We start from the raw sequence: 18,489 nt of genomic DNA, 5'->3' as shown, positions 1-18,489 counted from the left end.
GTCAGATGGCAATACTAGTAAGAGGAATAATTTTCAGTTGTCACTTGACTGTTAAAATTTTATTAATCTCTCTTCAATCGACGTAGAAGAAGAATCGAAAGCTTTGAAAATAAAAATCCTAATCATAAACATTAAACAAACGTTTAAAAAATATTTTTCAAGCATAAAATATTAGTTATAAAAATTAAAAATGTCGAAAGCTCATCCCCCAGAATTGAAAAAGTAAGTAAATTTCCCGGGACTTATTAATCTATACAATTTGATTTTTGAGTAATAAAGTGTATATAGGTTAGGAAAGGCTTGTTTTCAGTAGCTTTATATTGAAAATATCTACATAAGTTTGCAATATTTAGTTCACAAATATGTTTGTTTTCTATTTTAGGTTTATGGATAAAAAAATGATGGTAAAATTAAATGGTGGACGATCAGTCGTTGGTATTTTACGAGGTTTCGATCCATTTATGAATGTTGTGATTGATGAAGCAATTGAAGAATGCCGGGATAGTACTAAAAACAATATCGGCATGGTGGTAAGTTGTAATTTATCTTCATATTTATGTACGTATACGTTTGTACAATATTTAAACGTTTTTTAACAAATTATTTTTAATGTGTACTAAGTTATTTTATTAGGATACATAACTATATATGTACATACTTAGGTTTTTATAATTTCAGGTTATTAGAGGAAACAGTATTGTAATGGTGGAAGCACTGGATCGAGTATAATCTAAATTAGATTTTTCTTTTTGTAAATGCTTTATCATTTAAGAGTTAAGGATTAAATTACAAATGTAAATTATTTTGAAAATAAAAAAAAATATGCTTTACAGATCTGAATATACTCATTTACATATTTAATTCTTAAGAGGTTTTTGTTTGATAATCAATAGTCGAATCTTATTTGATTAAATATGAATGTATTTAATTAGAAGCATTTTAGAAATAGAAGATCAATTATTATCTGATTTTAAAGTATCATACAGAAGATACCTACTTACCTAACAAGAAACAAATTTGTAAAAAATCGTTACCTAGTTAACTAGTTTTAATGTTTAAATTTACATTGTACATGCACAAAACAAAAATGATTGCATTCTAAATTTTGTAAATTCGTAATATGTTGCTTCGTGTAAGAGTGAAGCGTATTAAATGTATAAAATCAATAAGCACTTGATTCTTACATACGTTATGAATCTACGAGTATATACAGTGTGATGATACATAAAAATAAGTATAAAAATACACATCTGTAAATGAATATGTTCCTACCAAGGTATTGTCGTCTTTTCCTTAAAAAATCCTTTTACAACGAAAATGAGTTGGAATGAGTTTTAACAATTTAAAGGAATCCGGTCACTTCAGTTCTAATAAAATATTTCCTTTTTCTTTCGTAAGTTCTTAAAAAAGATTTTTGTATTTCAAAATATGTAATTTTCATTCTTCTTTCTTATCTTATTTCTATACCTAGATAACATGTCCATATACATATATACATTCGTATATGACTATTATTTATCCTTATATATTGTATGGTTGTATTTAGATACTAAAAAGGGTTCATATAAGCAGGTCACATGAAACTTAAGGGCTTTTTCTTGAACTTGGTAAATCAAAAATATAGGCAAATTTACACTAACTGAAAAAATTTGCTTCAAGCATGTACCTATGTACATATACATATTATGTATAAAGTATAATGCACCAAATGTTCAATAAATTTGATGATTCAATATTGTATTTAATTAAAATCTAACGTCATTCCATATTATGGCTATACGCAGATTGTTGGTCCTTAAGAATGCTATTATTTTCGTTTAAGTAAGGGAGGGGGAGAAACCGGATGGATAGAAAACTAGGATGGATTTAATTTTTTATGTTTTTATATTAATATAATTTTTTAACCATTTAATATTGCTCGATTTAGATTGCCTCACGTCGATGCGTTAAAGCCGCTTACTAAAAAAATAAGTAATGCTCCGTATGTTGGGTTTCCAATTAAAAATAAGGTTTTGTTAATATTTTATAGTATTTATTTGAATATGTAATTAAATTTCTTATATAAAAAAATATAATATTAAATAAATTTTATGCCAGAAATACTATTTTCTAAATGAAATTTTTATTTGTATTCTGGCATTCTAAATTTGGAATCGCTCCAACGAATAAAAAGTACATTATTTATTATGTATGTGTATGTATGTATGCATATTATCTGCATGTTGTATTGTTAACAGTTTTTGTAATCCAGATCAGGTATACGATATAAAAGCAAGTGTTAAACAGCATCCAAGCCGGAATGAGTAAAAAACAAAGAAAGTGAGTATGCATAAGAAATATTCCAGTTTTTCCTTATACATACATTTATGCATACGTATGGAAGTGTTTCAAAATCTAGTCAAAAATCTCCTCATTTTTCCTCACGTAATTATGTATGTATATGTATTATGATATTATTAAGTTTTGATCCTATAACAAAAAAAAAGAATATACAGTATCACATGGAGTGCTTAGAACAATTTACGAATATATGCACATACATACATACTATTATACTTTAAATATCTCGAATTTTATTTCTAATATAACTATGATTAGTGTTCAATACCAGCAATGCTTATGGATGTGTGTACATACATATATTATGTTCATAATATTAAGAAGCTCTCTAATTTAAGCTAAACATGTTTTTTTTTAATATAAAAATGGTTCACTTATTAAAAAGGTTTTGTATTTTTGTTTGCGAACTTTACTTCTTTAGATTTCTTGTGCTACAATAAGTTGGTCAATTCAATATACCTTCATCAATAAGAACACTATTTCTCTTTATTTTTTTTAAAGAGATAAGTAGATCAGCTACTACGAACTACAATTTTCTTTTTCGGTTGTAAAGAAAAAATAGCATTTAGGAAAATTACAGTGATTGCCGGATAAATTTAAAATCTTGCATTGTATAATCACACATTTATTCAAGATCAATTAATTTAAATTCTCTTAAAGTTCTTTAATTAAATTTATTATAAAATGAAAATAAAAATTAAATTAAAAGTAAAATTTCTTCAAAAAATTTGAACGGTCTCTTAAAGAGATCTATGGTTTCTTTAAATTTTTGAATTACCCCTGTGACATTGAATAATGGCATTGAACGCGTTAAAATGAATTTGACGAAGTTTGGTTTGGTTTGGTGTTTGGTTTAGCACAATAACACTTTCGTATTAACAAGTAAAATATTGGATACATTATACACAATAAAATAATACTCCAGGTATGATAGCACAAAAACTCAACGTGATTTATTGAAAGAATAAAAAAGAAAATTCGCTTGTACATTAATTATAATAATTAAGTTAGTCTTAAGAAAGTTACCAAAGAATAAAGATTTAAATAAACTCAATGTCTTTTATTTCACTGCTGTTTTCCTTGTAATCAAGGCTATTTTCATAAGACTGAAGTTTCTAAGAAAATACAATTTAACTATAGTGTACTGTAAATATTATATTAATATAATCCTTTATATAGAGTTATTTTTCTCCATGAAATTAGTATATTCTTGGTTCACCAATAACATAATAAGCATTTCTTTCTTCTTATATAACAAATTAAATTTCAAAGATTGTGAATTGATATTTTGTGATTACTATATGCATGCCTGTATACGTATGAATATATCGTATTTCCTATATTGATTTTAGTCAGGCATTTAGAGCTTAATATATCTATTATATCTATTAGTACATACTTATGTTGTATGATATATGTACATAATACTCTCATGTGTTATCGTACCATATAACCTGCCTATATATTTTGATTTTAATCCAAAGAATTTGCAATACTAAGTGTACATAATGATTGTATTTATTGAGTACACATATGTACATATACAATATCATATTAATATTTTGTTCATTTAGAATATTGAATGCGGACACGTTTAACAAATTATTTTCATCTAATTTTCTACTTAAATATTATTTTCTTTTTTTTTGAATATTCCAGAATATTTAATAAAAAATCTAAAAGAATATTTTTTTTTGTCTATAGTAATATGAAAGTGTTCGATATTATTATACATGCATAATAATATAAAAATACATAGATACAGGTAAACACTGGCATGCATTCTTTCACATCTTGTACGTTTCAACAACTGTTGGTATATAAGGGATATAAATGTATATGAGCATTTCGCTGGATTCTAAAGTAATTTTCTTTCATTATTTTAGAGATAGACACAGATTATCAATGTCCGTACATACGTCTTTACTTATGTATTCATAATATATTTATATAATTTTCCAAAAAAAAAAAAAAAAAAATAGGTTCTTTCGACATCGTCTAAGTTGCAATTAAAATTTGATTACAGGACTTCATTTAAAGGTTATTTATATAAATTAATGAAATAAAGTTAAATGTATACACGTATTTGAATTAATAGGGGGAAAAATAAATGGGCAAAAAAATATTAAAGAAAATGGAGACGAAATTAAGATAAGAATGAGCCGGTTAGGATTTCAAGGATAAGAAAAAAAATGAAAAACCAAAATAAATTATGTACGTATTTTGTAGAATTAAAAGGAAAAAAATCCTTTAAAGCTTTCAATTTAAGTAAGAAATTACGCTGCTACGAAATTTTTATAAAAAATTTCAAATTTTAAATCTAGATTGTATAATTTAGATGCAGCTGTAATAATTAAGACTACATTAAAGTACATATACTCTTTAAATATCTAAGAAAATATAAAATGCGGAAATTATTCTATAGTTATGATTTCTGTGTGAAAAAAATACGGAAAGAATGAAGAAATATCGATTTTAAATTTTTTATAATTTGAAAAACTTTGGAAAAATCTAATTAGTTTTTAAGTTAAATAGAACATATATTCTTAAAATAATGTTTAGAATATATAATTGAATCTTACAAGTTGATCTTTTAAAATATTTTTAATTACAAATGCTTCTTTTCTTATTTTGATAAATTTAAATTATCTATGCAATTCATAATATTTTCTTTTATATTGTACAATTTAAAATAAAAATTTATTAAAATTAAATTTTTTTGGAACTATATAACCAATTTAAAAACTCCAAAGCAGAACATAAAAAAAAACAGGGAAATAAGAGGAAATTAAAATTTTTTTTGTTTTGTAAAGGAATGGTCGACTAACAAACACAGAATCAATTTTAATATTACGTTAAATTAAAAATAATTTATTCAAGCAAATATTAATAAAACATAAATAAATCCAAAGGTCTATAATATTTATTCACATATATAATGAATATTTTGATCCGTAATCAGAATTTAATGTAATTTTTTAAATTTCGATTGTGATACCGTGTTTGTCATCACCATTATATTTAGCTTCTATTATATCGTGTAAAGGTAATTTGGATAGTTATTATTGTTATTAGTATCAATTTACAAATATACATATAAAATCTTAAGATTAATACAATACAACTATTCATTTTATAACTATGTATGCAAATAGTATCTTATTATTAATCTTATATCTATATATTTCTATATTTATAGCTTAAATAATATCGTGTGTAATAATGAAATGAAAATGGTTTTCATTTATTTTCCTCGAAATTTGCGATTCCTCGAAATTTGTGGACATAATGGTTTGTAAAACACATAAATCATCAAAAATCACTCATAATCCCCTAAAATTTAATAAATATGTAAATTTTATAAATTAGTATGTATGTATATTCAAATATAAATTGATTATTCACAAAATACTCACCATTTTACCTTATAGTTGCCATGATTATTAATTTTATATTCTGTACTTCACTTTCAATTTTAATTAAAAAAGTTAAAACAAAAACGATTTTTTTTTTTTAAATCTTCGGAAGGCAGTGTTGTGTACGATTGTATATAAAGAAACAGGAGCGCAACAAAATAATATTAGTTTTCAATCCAATTACCCTTTTTCTCGCCTCTTTCCTGTATACGAAACGTTTCTGGTTCAGGTTATATAAACTGTTAATTAAAAAAACGGAGAAAAAAAAAGAAAATTGTTATAATTTTTGTTTTCTTTGAAATTCATTTCGATTTGTTTTTTTTTTGGACTTCCGAAATTACTGAAAAAAACAAAAAAAAAAACAAACATTGAAGTTTGTTTGGAAAAATTTCTTTTTTGGGCGCTATGTTGTATATACATTTTTTTTTTGTTTTCCTCCACAAACTTAAACTGACCGAAAATTGAAAAAAAAAACTGAAAATAATATTGTTTTATTGGAAAATATTTCTAGATCATTAGATTTATGAGGTAATGGGTCATTTTTTAGGGCAATATTTAGAGAAAAAAAGGGAGAAAAGCAAAAATAATAACGGAAAAAATTTTATATGTGGGCAACATTCATTTCCAAAATGTCCGAATTCACCGCTAAGCTTCAATGGTAATGGGAATGTATGTATGTACATAGTGAAGGGAATCGTTTACTTTGGAAATATTTGTATTCCAGAAAAACAAGGAAAAAAAAAAATTAATTTGATTTGTTGGTAAAAAAGAAAAATTTTAAAATTTTCTTTTTTTATTATTTTTTCATTTTGTTTGCATTTTTAATATTATTCTTACAAATGTTAAAAGGTAACTAAAAAATTAAAAACAAAAAAAAAATGCAATAATGAAAATGATACGGAAAGCTTTAAAAACCGTAGAACAAAAATTATTTATTTGATTTTTAATAAAATTTCCATAAAAATCTCAAAGATATTTATGAAAGAATAGTAATTTAAAATGAAAGAAACTCTAAATTACTGTTTTACAAAAATTTGAATTAATTAATTAAGAAAGTTTAAAGTATACAAGAAATTTTAGGCAATTATTCTCAATATATGACAAAATCTAAGAATTAAATCTATTCGATTGATATGATGAAGTTTGAGACTGATATTATCTGATGTCGACCAGACTCAAGATCATAATTTAATAATTTTGCTACGAAAAATATAATCAAAACAAAAATCAGTTGATTGCTATTAAAACTTTTGGAAAAAATTAATTTGCCATTTTACTTTTAAAAATTCGGCAGCAAGTCTCTGATAAGAATTAAGTAATTTCTATTATTTGCCATCAGATAAAGTCTTATACGACTTTAATCAGACTCATATTAAATTATAGATTTTGTTGTATATTTAAACAATAGTATTGTTTCACTACTATCCGAATTCGAATGTCACTCAAACTTTAAAATTAAGTAAAACAAAATTTACATAATAGAAGCCGTTTATACTAAATTTTGTAGTTTAATAATTAAATACAAATTATTTTTATTAAAAATATGAAACTACAAATATGCATGTTTTATATACAACTTATTGGATTAAAAATAAATATTTAAAAATTTTAATAATAATAAAAAAAAAATCCTTTTAAATACAACTTATACTTTAGCATCTTATTTGTGTATCTAAGTATGTATAAGTAAAATCATTGAATTTTTTAGAAAAGAAAAAAAAATTAATAGAAAAATTAATATAATAACTCAATTAAAAATAAATTATAAATGCTTTTGTATTTTTTTTTTTAAATCTTATGAAAAGCTAATAAGAAGCTACTCTATCCTTATAATTTTGAGTTACAGTTGTTTTTTTTTTTTGTCATCTTATCCTAATTTATTTTTGATTGCCAGTTTTAATATTACATAATTCTTTCTTAAAATCTAAGACATTTAAAAAAAAATATGAGAAAAATATTATGAAAAATGTGTTCTTAATTTTATACATGTACATATATATATTCTTAAATAATAAATCATATACGTATAAGTTTTTCGCTAATTAATCACAAAAGAAAAAAAAAATAAAGTGGTTAAACATTATTAAATACAAAATAAATAATGAATGCCTTCATATATGTGGTAAACGTATATGAATATACATAATGTAGGTAGCTGTGTGTATGTAAATTTTCTAAACTACATATATTATCTTCCACACTATTTACTCTCTCTCCTTTTTTAAAATATAAAAATTTACGAAAAATGGAAGAAGATTAAAATGTTTTTTTGTTCATTTAAAACTAATAATACATGTAGCATATACATGCAGTGTAGCAAATGAAAATTATGCTAAGTCGCATGCAGGGTGTATTTTAAATAATGTCTTAAGAGAATAATAAATGCTAGAAAGCTAAACTGTTTGTAATTACTCTAACTGCAATCTAATTTTTTAAAAATTCACACGCTTTCGTACTATAAAAATTTTTACTCATTTATTTTGGAATATTTCGAAAGCATTTAAAGATTATGAAGTAAGGTTCAACTAATCCAAACTGCAAAATCTGCAAAAATAACATGTTCGAAAAATAATAGTTGCACTTAAAATTCAAAAGAAAATTTTAAGTTTTTTTCAATGGCTACTATAAAAATATTATAAATTAGAAGAGCATAATAGAAAAATGTTGAATATTAAAGAATATTTCTCGGCTATGTTATAAATCGACAAAAGTAAAATATTCAGTTTCTGCAGATTTGTAAGTATGAGCTAAGAGATTTTTTAACATTTAATTTAGCATAGTTTTTGATTGAATGGCTGTAATTATTATAACATTGTTAAGTATGTATTTATCTATATTTGATGTCGAAAATAATTCAACATAATAATTGATCTTTCTAACTAAAAAAATTGTAATATTTACTCTGTATTGTGATTATACTGCAATTGTGAGTTCGTTGATAAAATTAATAGATATTAAGAACAATAAAATTTTAGTTTAATGATATTTTCATAATTTGCCTGTAATATTCTAGCCTTGCAATGTTATAAACAGATTTAAGCTCGTTTTGGTTTGATATAGATATCATTCTCGAATTTATGCTAATTAGATTCACTATCCGTCCAATTTAGTTTCATGTGTAACAGTTTACTCACTGTGTGCAAGTGACATATTATCAATAAAAGTGTGCTTATAGTAAACACTTTCACAAGAAAAATTATTTGCTTAGTATTTATGAGTAAATTTTTAAAATTATATTATACATGTATGTACATTTTTTTTTTGAAAAATAAAATTAAGAATAAAAAACAAAAATAAGAGAACGAAACAGCAAAAAAAATAAAGTGTATAGAAAGATTTATATGAAAAACTTTTATATAAGAGAAGGGCTTAAAAAAGGGACTTCCTCATTCCTTTTGCGTACACTGGAAAATTCTTATAGATTTTAATGTTATTTTTTTATTTTACTTCAGGAAAAAAAAAAAAAAAGAACACAATTAAATGAGAAAAGAAATAAAAGAAAAAACAAGGCTATTACTTAAAAATTTTCATTATTTTGTCGTTTAAACAATGTAGAAATGAAAAAAGAAAAAAATTTAAAAAAAAAAGTAAAAAATGTTACGCACAAGCCAGGATTTTTCCTTTGTTTTTTTCATTTCAAGGAGTGAAAATGGGAATTTATTTTCTGTTATTGTGTTTTTCTTTAGTATTTTCTTTAAAAAGTTTATGTTGGTGGTTTGTTAGTCCAGTGCGTGAAAGATTTTACTCAGATATAATTATGATATTCAAAGAATAAAAGATCAAATATCAAAAAAAAAAAAAAATTAGTAAATTAATGATCAAATTTTTAAAATGACCGTACAGTTAGAGCATAAAGGTATTCTAATTTTCAAAAAAAATTATTAAATTTATAAACGGTTGAATATTCTAGTCTAGTACATATGTTTCGGCGTTCTCAAAATATATAATTATCATGATACATATATTAAACATCTAGTTTAAGCCTAAAAATAATTCTTGATTTCAATTTAGATCTACTACTTTGAACACTTTTGGATTTTCATTAAAATTAAATGATAAAAGAATTTTTACAAGTTTACAAACTTAATTCTAGGCTATCTGGTCATAAAATATTTATATGAAAACAAAATAACAAAATAAAAATTGTTCATTGTCGTATAATATAACAAAAATACAACTGATTCAACATAAAAACATGCCTTGTTCAATTAAGAAAAAATTTCTTTTTTTTTTTCAGTTGCTGTTGTTGTTGTTACTGCTGCTGTTGGTTATTTCTGTTAGTGATTTACGCACAAATTAATGAAATTTTTTTTTTAGTATTTTCTTTTTTTCAGTTTTTTTTTAACATTGTTATAGAGACGAAATGTGGGTGGATTTTTTTTTGTTTTAATAATAATATCTTCATTTTTAGCCGCCGGAGATGTAGTATGGTTTATATAGATATTTGTATTCATATAAATATTTTTGGCAAAAAAATACAAGACATAACAATAATGAAAAAAAATTTACATGATTTTAAAACCAAAAAAAAAATTTACAATGCTTTTCTCTTGTTTTGCTTCTTTACATTAATTACGACAAATGAAAAATTTTTCTGAAATTAAAAACAATATGGGTGTAAAGAAAGAGAGAGAGCAAAAAAAAAAAGTGGAAAAGGATTTAAAACAAACTTTAAAAAAAAAATTTTAGTTTCTTTTTGCATCAAAATAAATGATTTTTTTTTTATATAACAAAAAATCATTATTTGAGCCACTATTCTATGAAGTATTTCTAACAATAACTAGTTAATAATATTAATAAAATATTAAAATTTTCAATACAATATTTAGATTTGATTTTAATAACTTTCAATACACTTTTAGATTAGAATTAATCTGTTTAGAATAGGTGCCCCGAAATTTATGCAATTTTATTTTTTTAACTTTTCCGTGATTTGATTATGCATTTTAAACTATGTACTGTTATCAGTTTAAATCTGGGTCCTATAGCACCAACACCTTATTACTTTTTTTTAATCAATTATTGGTTCTATTGGCAATAGAATCCGAATATGAGATTTCAAGTAGTCTCAGATGTAGTCATCCCAAATCTTCAATTATTTTTTTATTTTAAGGATTTATTTATTTCAAATATGCATGATCATGATATTTGTGTTCGAAACATTTTTCATTTGTCTTTTAATTAAAAAAAGAAAAAAAAAACTGAATAAAAATAAGAATAAAAATTGAAAATGGGTTAAAAATGGAAATAATTCTAAAATTGAAATTTGAAAAGGAAAACGTTTTTTTTTTAATTTCTTTTTTTCACTTATTTTAAACAATTGAATCTCTCATTTTGCCTTCATTCAATGAATCCTTATTAATTCTTATTCTTATAATATTTACACGTTTCTTTTATATCTATTATATTTAGAGTTTTTCGACTGAAATCTTATAAATTAAAGTTACAAACAAAAAAAAATTAAGATAAAAATTATCAGACGGGCGGGTAATTTTTCAGTTCACATAATTTTCATTTTATATTAGAAATTTTAATTTCAGACAATATGCTGGTATTTATATAATTTTGTTTAAATATTTTAGTGTATATATATATTATTTATATTGCATTTAAGATTTTCTAATAAAACATAACGTTTGGTCAATCGTTATTTAAATTAATCATGATTTTCTTGGAAATTTTCAAGAAACAAATATAGAGGCTTCAACATAAGTTCAGCGAGAAAAGAATTAATATTATTATATTAGAATTATATATATATATATGTAAGTATATAAGTATTATTATTACTTATATATAAATTAAATTAGTTTAATATAATAAATTTATGACAATTATATATGAAAATTTTAATTTATATTGGTTGATAGTTTGATCGAAACTAAAATTAATCATATTTTAATTTAATTAAATAGAACTGAGTTTATAATAAAAAATTTTAATTGAAAATATTGATTTAATAAATAAAGATTTTTTTTGTAATTTTCTAACTACTTAATTTTTAAAATTTCTTAGAATTTAATTTTAATTTTATTATAAACAATATTAGCATTAATTATATTAAATTAACTATTCAACTGGATGTGAATCGCTAGATTAAGTTCTATTATGATTTAGTGTATGGTACCTGACCATAATAAAATGCAGCTCAAATTCTAAAGTAAATATATTTTCTTTAAAATTGTCAAATTAAACAATGTAAAACTCATTTTATATGAAAGCGTATGTCACTTATAGTACAAAATAATATTTATTATCAAATAATAGTTATGTTTTTAATTATTTATTGAAAATTGTTGTCATCATATAGAAAAATAATTGCTATTTTATTAAAAAACAAAATAATTTCTTACAATTTGTATTTGTTGATAAAATTAAAAGGAATAAATTGTTAATTTAGAAAATTTTTTAAAGTTTTTTTCAATAGTTTTATAAAATTATTTAAATTTATTTAATGAAGTAGAAGAAAGAAATCTGTTATTAAATTTAACAACAAAAAAAATACATATGTATGTATATGCGTATAAGAAAAATAGCAAAAGAAAAAGAAAAAATTATAATGGAAATTTATTATCCTTTCATTGTTCCGTAGTTTTTAATTTGAAGGATGAATCTGAACCCTTTATTTTCTTTTTGTTCTTTTTTATTGTTTTTTTTTTTTAAATTCTATATAATTAAAATTTATGAAAAACTTATTATTAATCATATATTCTTATATTTATAAATTTATTAATGTATAAAAAGTAGGTTGTTGCTTTTTTTTCCCTGTTTTTTTTTTTGTCTAAATATATGTAAACTTTCATGGGAAAATTATAATGTTTTCTTCAGATAAATACCATGTGCGTACAATATACTGAAAGAAAATTATTATTTTCAATGGGTTGATTATTTGCCTTATAATGGAAAAACAAAAATATGTATGAAATTTTATAATTCTATAGAATTTCAAAATTCTTTTATAAAATTCATTTTACATAAATATATAATTTTTTGTTATATATCATGTACATATAAGAATTAAATTTTTGTTATATGATATTATTGAATGTAAAATGAATAAATAAAATATTAATTATAAAGAAATAATTTGAAATTTAATTTTTGTCAAAAAGACAAATATTTCTGTATACATTAATGATCAAAAATGTTTTTAAAATATGCAATCTTAAACGGTGAAAAAATTTCTTCAATATTCTAAACTTATATTAATTCTTTTTAGAATTTTAGAATTAAAATAAGTTATTCTGCCTTTTCAGTACCTCATACTTATAGTGACTTCATCGGATTTCAGGAAAAAGTGGGCGGTATATTTATATACCATGCTTCTCATCTTGTCCTAAAACGTGAACATAAATGATTACAACGATGTTGTAAATAATTTCCATTTGTTCAATTATTCTTACCTTTCTTAAATTTATTTCTTGAAACAAGAATCCTAGACCTCCGCATCAGTTATGTTTGGTGAACATTGGATATTTGCGTTTTTCCTAAATGGATAGATTAAATTCAATAAATTGATCTGTACAAAATCCGATCATCCTCCAATTTCCAGAGAGGATTGTAATGTGTTCAGTTTAAGATGTGTGGAATTTTTCTTAATCCATTTCCATATGCTTTGCATCCTAGTACTAAGTGATATCCGGTAACTAATGAAGTCTTCCATTTTCTAAAAGTTAAAAAGTTTGTTGATTTAATTAGATCAATGTTTTTTTTTTGCAAATCTATTGTAATATTATGGAGTAAGATTTTTTTTATGCTACTCAGTGTATTATTCAAATTAATTTTTAAAACCACCGATAATATTTATATGTAATTTTCATAATTTAAACTTTTAGCTGTTCTATTAATATACATATGTATAGCGGGTATTGTAACCTGTCATTTTACCTCTCTTGATATGTAAAATGTGCATACGTACAAATATGTATATAACTCTTTAATAACTCTAATATACAATTACAAAATTCTTGTTGGTATACTTGTTCCCAAAAACAATTTATAAGAATATTTTTAATCCATCACAAAATTATTCATATCATTTAGGTACTTATAATTTTCTATTAGATAATTCATAAAATTTTCATTTATATAAATTATTAAGGAAATGTACAAAAATGAAGAAAATTCTACACATATTCTTGTTTCAGTATAATTAATGAAACGCAATTTAAACAATTAAACCTTACAGGTACGTGTACGTATGTGTGTAATAAATATCGTGCAAGCGTTCACTTTTAAATTAGAATAGATCAATTTTCTGCCTAATTTTACGTATTAAATATTTTTTTTTCTTCAATTTATATTCTAATGATTCGTTTATTATACATACATTATATTAATCAAATACTTTAAGAAATACGTTAAGTTGTACAGTAAACATTAGGATATTTTGTATTTGTATGGCATTTTGTATTTATTCATTTATAAGTCAAAATTTCATTTTTTTTATATAGGTATTCGAAATTATTCCCACTATTTTGGTTGCAAAATTGTAACCAGTTCACACGACTTTATTGCATTACTCGCACTATGCAATGTTTATGAACAAACCAAATTAGCAACATTTGTTTATGAAAGTAAATAATACACAACGTTTATGAAGAGGCCTATTATTCGATTCAAGTATTATAAAAGGACAAAGTAATGCAATATGGCCACCAACACTGTAATCAAGTCAAGAAAAGGTATAAAATAGGAAATTTATAATTAATTCAATAAAATAGAAGAAAATTTTTCGAATGATTTTTAAACTGAATAATGGTTTTTTGATGAAAGTAAGAGAAAAAAAGCATGACTGATTTTCTACACGCATATGCATAAAATTTAAAGAAATAAGCAGTTTTAATGAATAAATGGAATAAATGTAAAAATAAAATAATTTTAGTTTTGTTTTTATTCTTATTAAAATTTATATTTTACCCAGTTTAATGCTTACATTATATGTCAAATGTCATCCTTATTTTTTGAAGAATGTTTTAGTAATTATTTTCGTCATTGAAAAAAAAAAGAAGCACAGGAAAAAGGGAAAAGTAATTGATCAAGTGCTATAGTGCTTCAAGTATTCACGTGTAATAATAAGTAAGTATAAGCAATTAATATATGTACACTTAAGATGTAAGAATATACAGGTAATAAAATGCCAGAAAGATAAAGTATAGAGGGGGATAAAAAAGAATAAATTAGGAAATAATTTTCAAGTTTTAAATAATTAATGACATTTTTTTATGCGTATATCCTCGTGTACATATTATGGATGGATATATATGAATATGTGTAAAATGGAATTAGTAGGGGTGATAATAAAAATGTGTTTCCCCCAACAAATTTAGCGGAATAAATGAAAAGCAAAAAAAAATAGGCTTAAGAATTTGAAAAATCAATTAACACATTCGAAATGAAAAATGAAAAATTAACAGGTTTTTTCCTTGTTTTCTTTTTCTATGTTAGGTTAGACGAATTAAATTTTTGGAAAATTGAATTTTAAGCAATTTAAAGTTTTTTTAGGTTTATTTTAAAGTGTAAATTTTTTTTAGGTTTATTATTTAATTAAAATGTCGCAAAAATTAAGTTAAAAAGTTATTTATAAGAAAATTATTTAGATTTAGAAGATTCTAATTGATTTCCTCCCTATTTCACAGTGTACGTTAGAAAAGTTTTATGAATTACAAGGAGATTTTCAAGAAGAACATCAAATGCTTTCTAAATTGCTTATTAAAACTTAATCTATTAAACTTTTTAGGCTCATCCATTTGGTTTCATGATTTGAGCGGCGTATGACAATAATATTCAATAATTATTGATAAATATTGATTGATGATTTGACTCTAAATCGAAAATTTCGGATCACGATTTTCTTAAGGGCAAATGTAATTTAATAGTGCTTATTGGATTAAAAGTTCTTGGTTGAATTTTCTTATATGGGCTAAATTTCGTTATAAAATTTTTTTAATGTTTTAAAATTCAATTATGTACTCGTATAGTCGTATGTACATTAAAATTTTTTCGTGCAGAGCTGTAACCAATTTGTATTTTCTAGATTGCAATAACTTCTAATAGTTATTATAATTTATAGTTGATCATTCAAGAAATGTGGCAAAAATTATATTAATTTTAACTTCCAATAATATTTTTACACAGAAAGTTTATTGCCTAAAATAGAAAATGAAATAGAGTTATATTTTTCGCAACTAGAAATATTTAAGAAAATTATACTTAATTGATAAGTTATGTATCATTCACACCTAGAACACATTCTTCTTTCACCATTTAAATCCTAAAATTAAATTTTCAATTGAATCAAATATTCGAGTAACAGTTTTCATTATATAGAATTTCACTAACTACATTTATTATTATATGATAAAGTAAAATTTCAAATTAAATCATTTCTGAAATTGAAGAAACAAATTAATTTTTGTAATCCGATTAAATGAAAATCATTCTATAATCATAAAATACCCATATAACACTTTAAAAATCGATTAACTTTTTTCATTATTTGCTTAAAACAATAATTATCTTTGTTATTATTTCCAATTAAGTTCGTTAGAAAAATAAAGAAAAAAACTAAAACCAGCAAAATATACTTGTAATAATTGTTTGCAAATCATCACAGAGATTTAAAAATTAAATTTATTACCGCATTATTGCTCAAAGCCTCTATATAATTTAACGAACCAAAATTGGTGTTTACTAAAGCCATTTTACAGCCGTCATAATAAGAGCTTTCCATAAAAATTATAATAATAATAAAAGAAAAAATTAAATAATTTGTTTTTCTTCCTCCCTAATTTGAGTAAAATATTGTAAAAACAATTTTCATTTAAAGTTTTCAAAACAAGAAAACAAAAACAAATTGCCGTACTGCTCACTTATTTTATTATACATTAAGGTAACCAACCAAATTCAAGCGAAATACGATAAAACGAGGGGAGTTGGATTCCAAATAGACACACATAGAGACTAAGTTCCTCATAATAAATAGGTGAAACACAAACCAATTCAAGATGAATGATACTACTATAGAGGATGTAACAAAAGTCAATTACTTCATTAGTATACTTACTACATAGGGGCACAGAGGAAGACTTCTTGAATAGGATCAGGCTGTCAGAGCATCATTTGGGAGAATGTGAGCTGCATGCAGGTCGTCCGGTCTGAACAGAAAAACTAAATTAAGACCTTTCGGGTCTTGAATAAGACTAATACTGTTATGTGGAAGTGAAAGCTGGCACGCAAATCAAGCCAATATTAATAGTGTCCAGTTATTTATAAATAGAATCTCCAATGTTAAACTATGAGAAGTGGAAGGTGAAGAGCCCATAAATACACAGATAAAAAAAAAATTAGAGTGAAACGAACAAGGAAAACGTAAAGCAAGAAGAACATAAATGATTTTATCTAGAACAATAAATAAAAAAATTACCGAAAGCGGCAAGACATGGGCATAAATAAAACATACATATATCAAACAACAGAGTACGATGGGGATGCTACGTGGAAGTCCTATGCTTATAAAGGGGGTGAACAAAGGTGAAAAAAATCTAGGCAATAAATATATTGGCATCTTACACTTTAAATAAAATTTTAAAATTCAATTTCATGTAAATTAGACCAACAAACTTGTATTATATTGTCATATAAACAAAAGTTGTTCTAATAATACATAAATTACTGTTAGTTTTCATTGTCCACGAATTAGTTTATTTTTATCTTTGCAGGTTAATACATAACCTTAATACAATCAGCATGTTTTTGAAAAATTTCGAAATGTTTTTTAAAATTCACCTTTGTTTTTAGTCAACGGTTTTGCTTTCAAATTAACATTTAAATATGTAACATAAAATATTCCAAATATTTATAAATTATAATAAGTTGGCTACCTTTAATAATGCGAATCATTCTATTGAAATAATTCACTAGATTTTTCCTTTAAAATAATAATAAAAGAAAAACAAAATTTCCCGCGAACTTTTTCACTTAGAGTTACAGTTCGTCATATAAAAAAGATATGGAAAATATGTACATAGAAAAACAAAAATAGGATAAAAAACAAAATTAAAAATAAAAGCAACTTCTTTTCACACGTATACATTTGAAATGTTTATTAAAATCAATGTTCAATACAGCTCTTTTACTACACATTTGTATCTACAAGTATATAGCTCTGAGTTCCTCTATAAAGGTAAAAGACAATATGAAGTGAAATATGTTAAATCAGTATAGGTATAATAAAAACTGTAGAATCTGTTTTTATGAAATGGAAATTGAAGGAATAAAGGGAAAAAATTTAAAGTAATACAGCAATATCAATGAAGTTGATGAGGAGTAGAAACAGGAGGCGAAAGACTGTATAAATATTTTTGACTTAAAAACAAAAACTCTCTTACCATATTGTAACAATTTTATTACACTTCATTCCAACACACCTCATTCCATTCAATTTCCTTTCTATATTCCCTCGAAATTCAAAATATTCCGTATATTTTGTTGTATTTTGCATAGCTCGTAATGTTATCGCGTTGTCTATAAGAAAATAAGCCAAATAATTCGTTGTACACAATCTATACCAATGTGATGTATAAAATATATCTACATTCATACTAATAGATACTTCTGTTTTATTTTTAAACAGGAATTTCGCGAGCAATTGAACATCGTGTTAACCATTTGAATATTATTACCTTATTGCCATCATCATTCAGTTAAGTGGCTGAATTTATTATACCAAACC

General features: G+C 23.4%; 1 protein-coding gene across 1 annotated transcript; it reads left to right on the top strand.

Annotated features, from left to right (window-relative positions):
- Positions 1–72: 72 nt before the first annotated feature.
- Positions 73–1,037, top strand: LOC129607746 (probable small nuclear ribonucleoprotein G). Its single transcript, XM_055518920.1, has 3 exons — positions 73–222; positions 383–530; positions 679–1,037. The coding sequence occupies exons 1-3, from the start codon at positions 191–193 to the stop codon at positions 727–729; spliced, it is 231 nt and encodes a 76-aa protein (XP_055374895.1). The 5' UTR covers positions 73–190; the 3' UTR covers positions 730–1,037.
- The last annotated feature ends 17,452 nt before the right edge of the window (positions 1,038–18,489 follow it).

Source organism: Condylostylus longicornis, unplaced genomic scaffold (assembly GCF_029603195.1).
Source record: "Condylostylus longicornis isolate FDR11 unplaced genomic scaffold, ASM2960319v2 ptg000028l, whole genome shotgun sequence".
Lineage (NCBI taxonomy): Eukaryota > Metazoa > Arthropoda > Insecta > Diptera > Dolichopodidae > Condylostylus > Condylostylus longicornis.
The sequence above is the reverse complement of the archived record's forward strand: the minus strand, read 5'-3'. Positions and strand labels throughout refer to the sequence as shown.

Excerpts from the sequence above, each read along its gene's own strand:
- LOC129607746 (XM_055518920.1), top strand. The coding sequence starts at position 191 with ATGTCGAAAGCTCATCCCCCAGAATTGAAAAA. Across the intron at positions 223-382 it reads CATCCCCCAGAATTGAAAAA|GTTTATGGATAAAAAAATGA; the intron begins GTAAGTAAATTT and ends TTTCTATTTTAG. Across the intron at positions 531-678 it reads AAAACAATATCGGCATGGTG|GTTATTAGAGGAAACAGTAT; the intron begins GTAAGTTGTAAT and ends TTATAATTTCAG.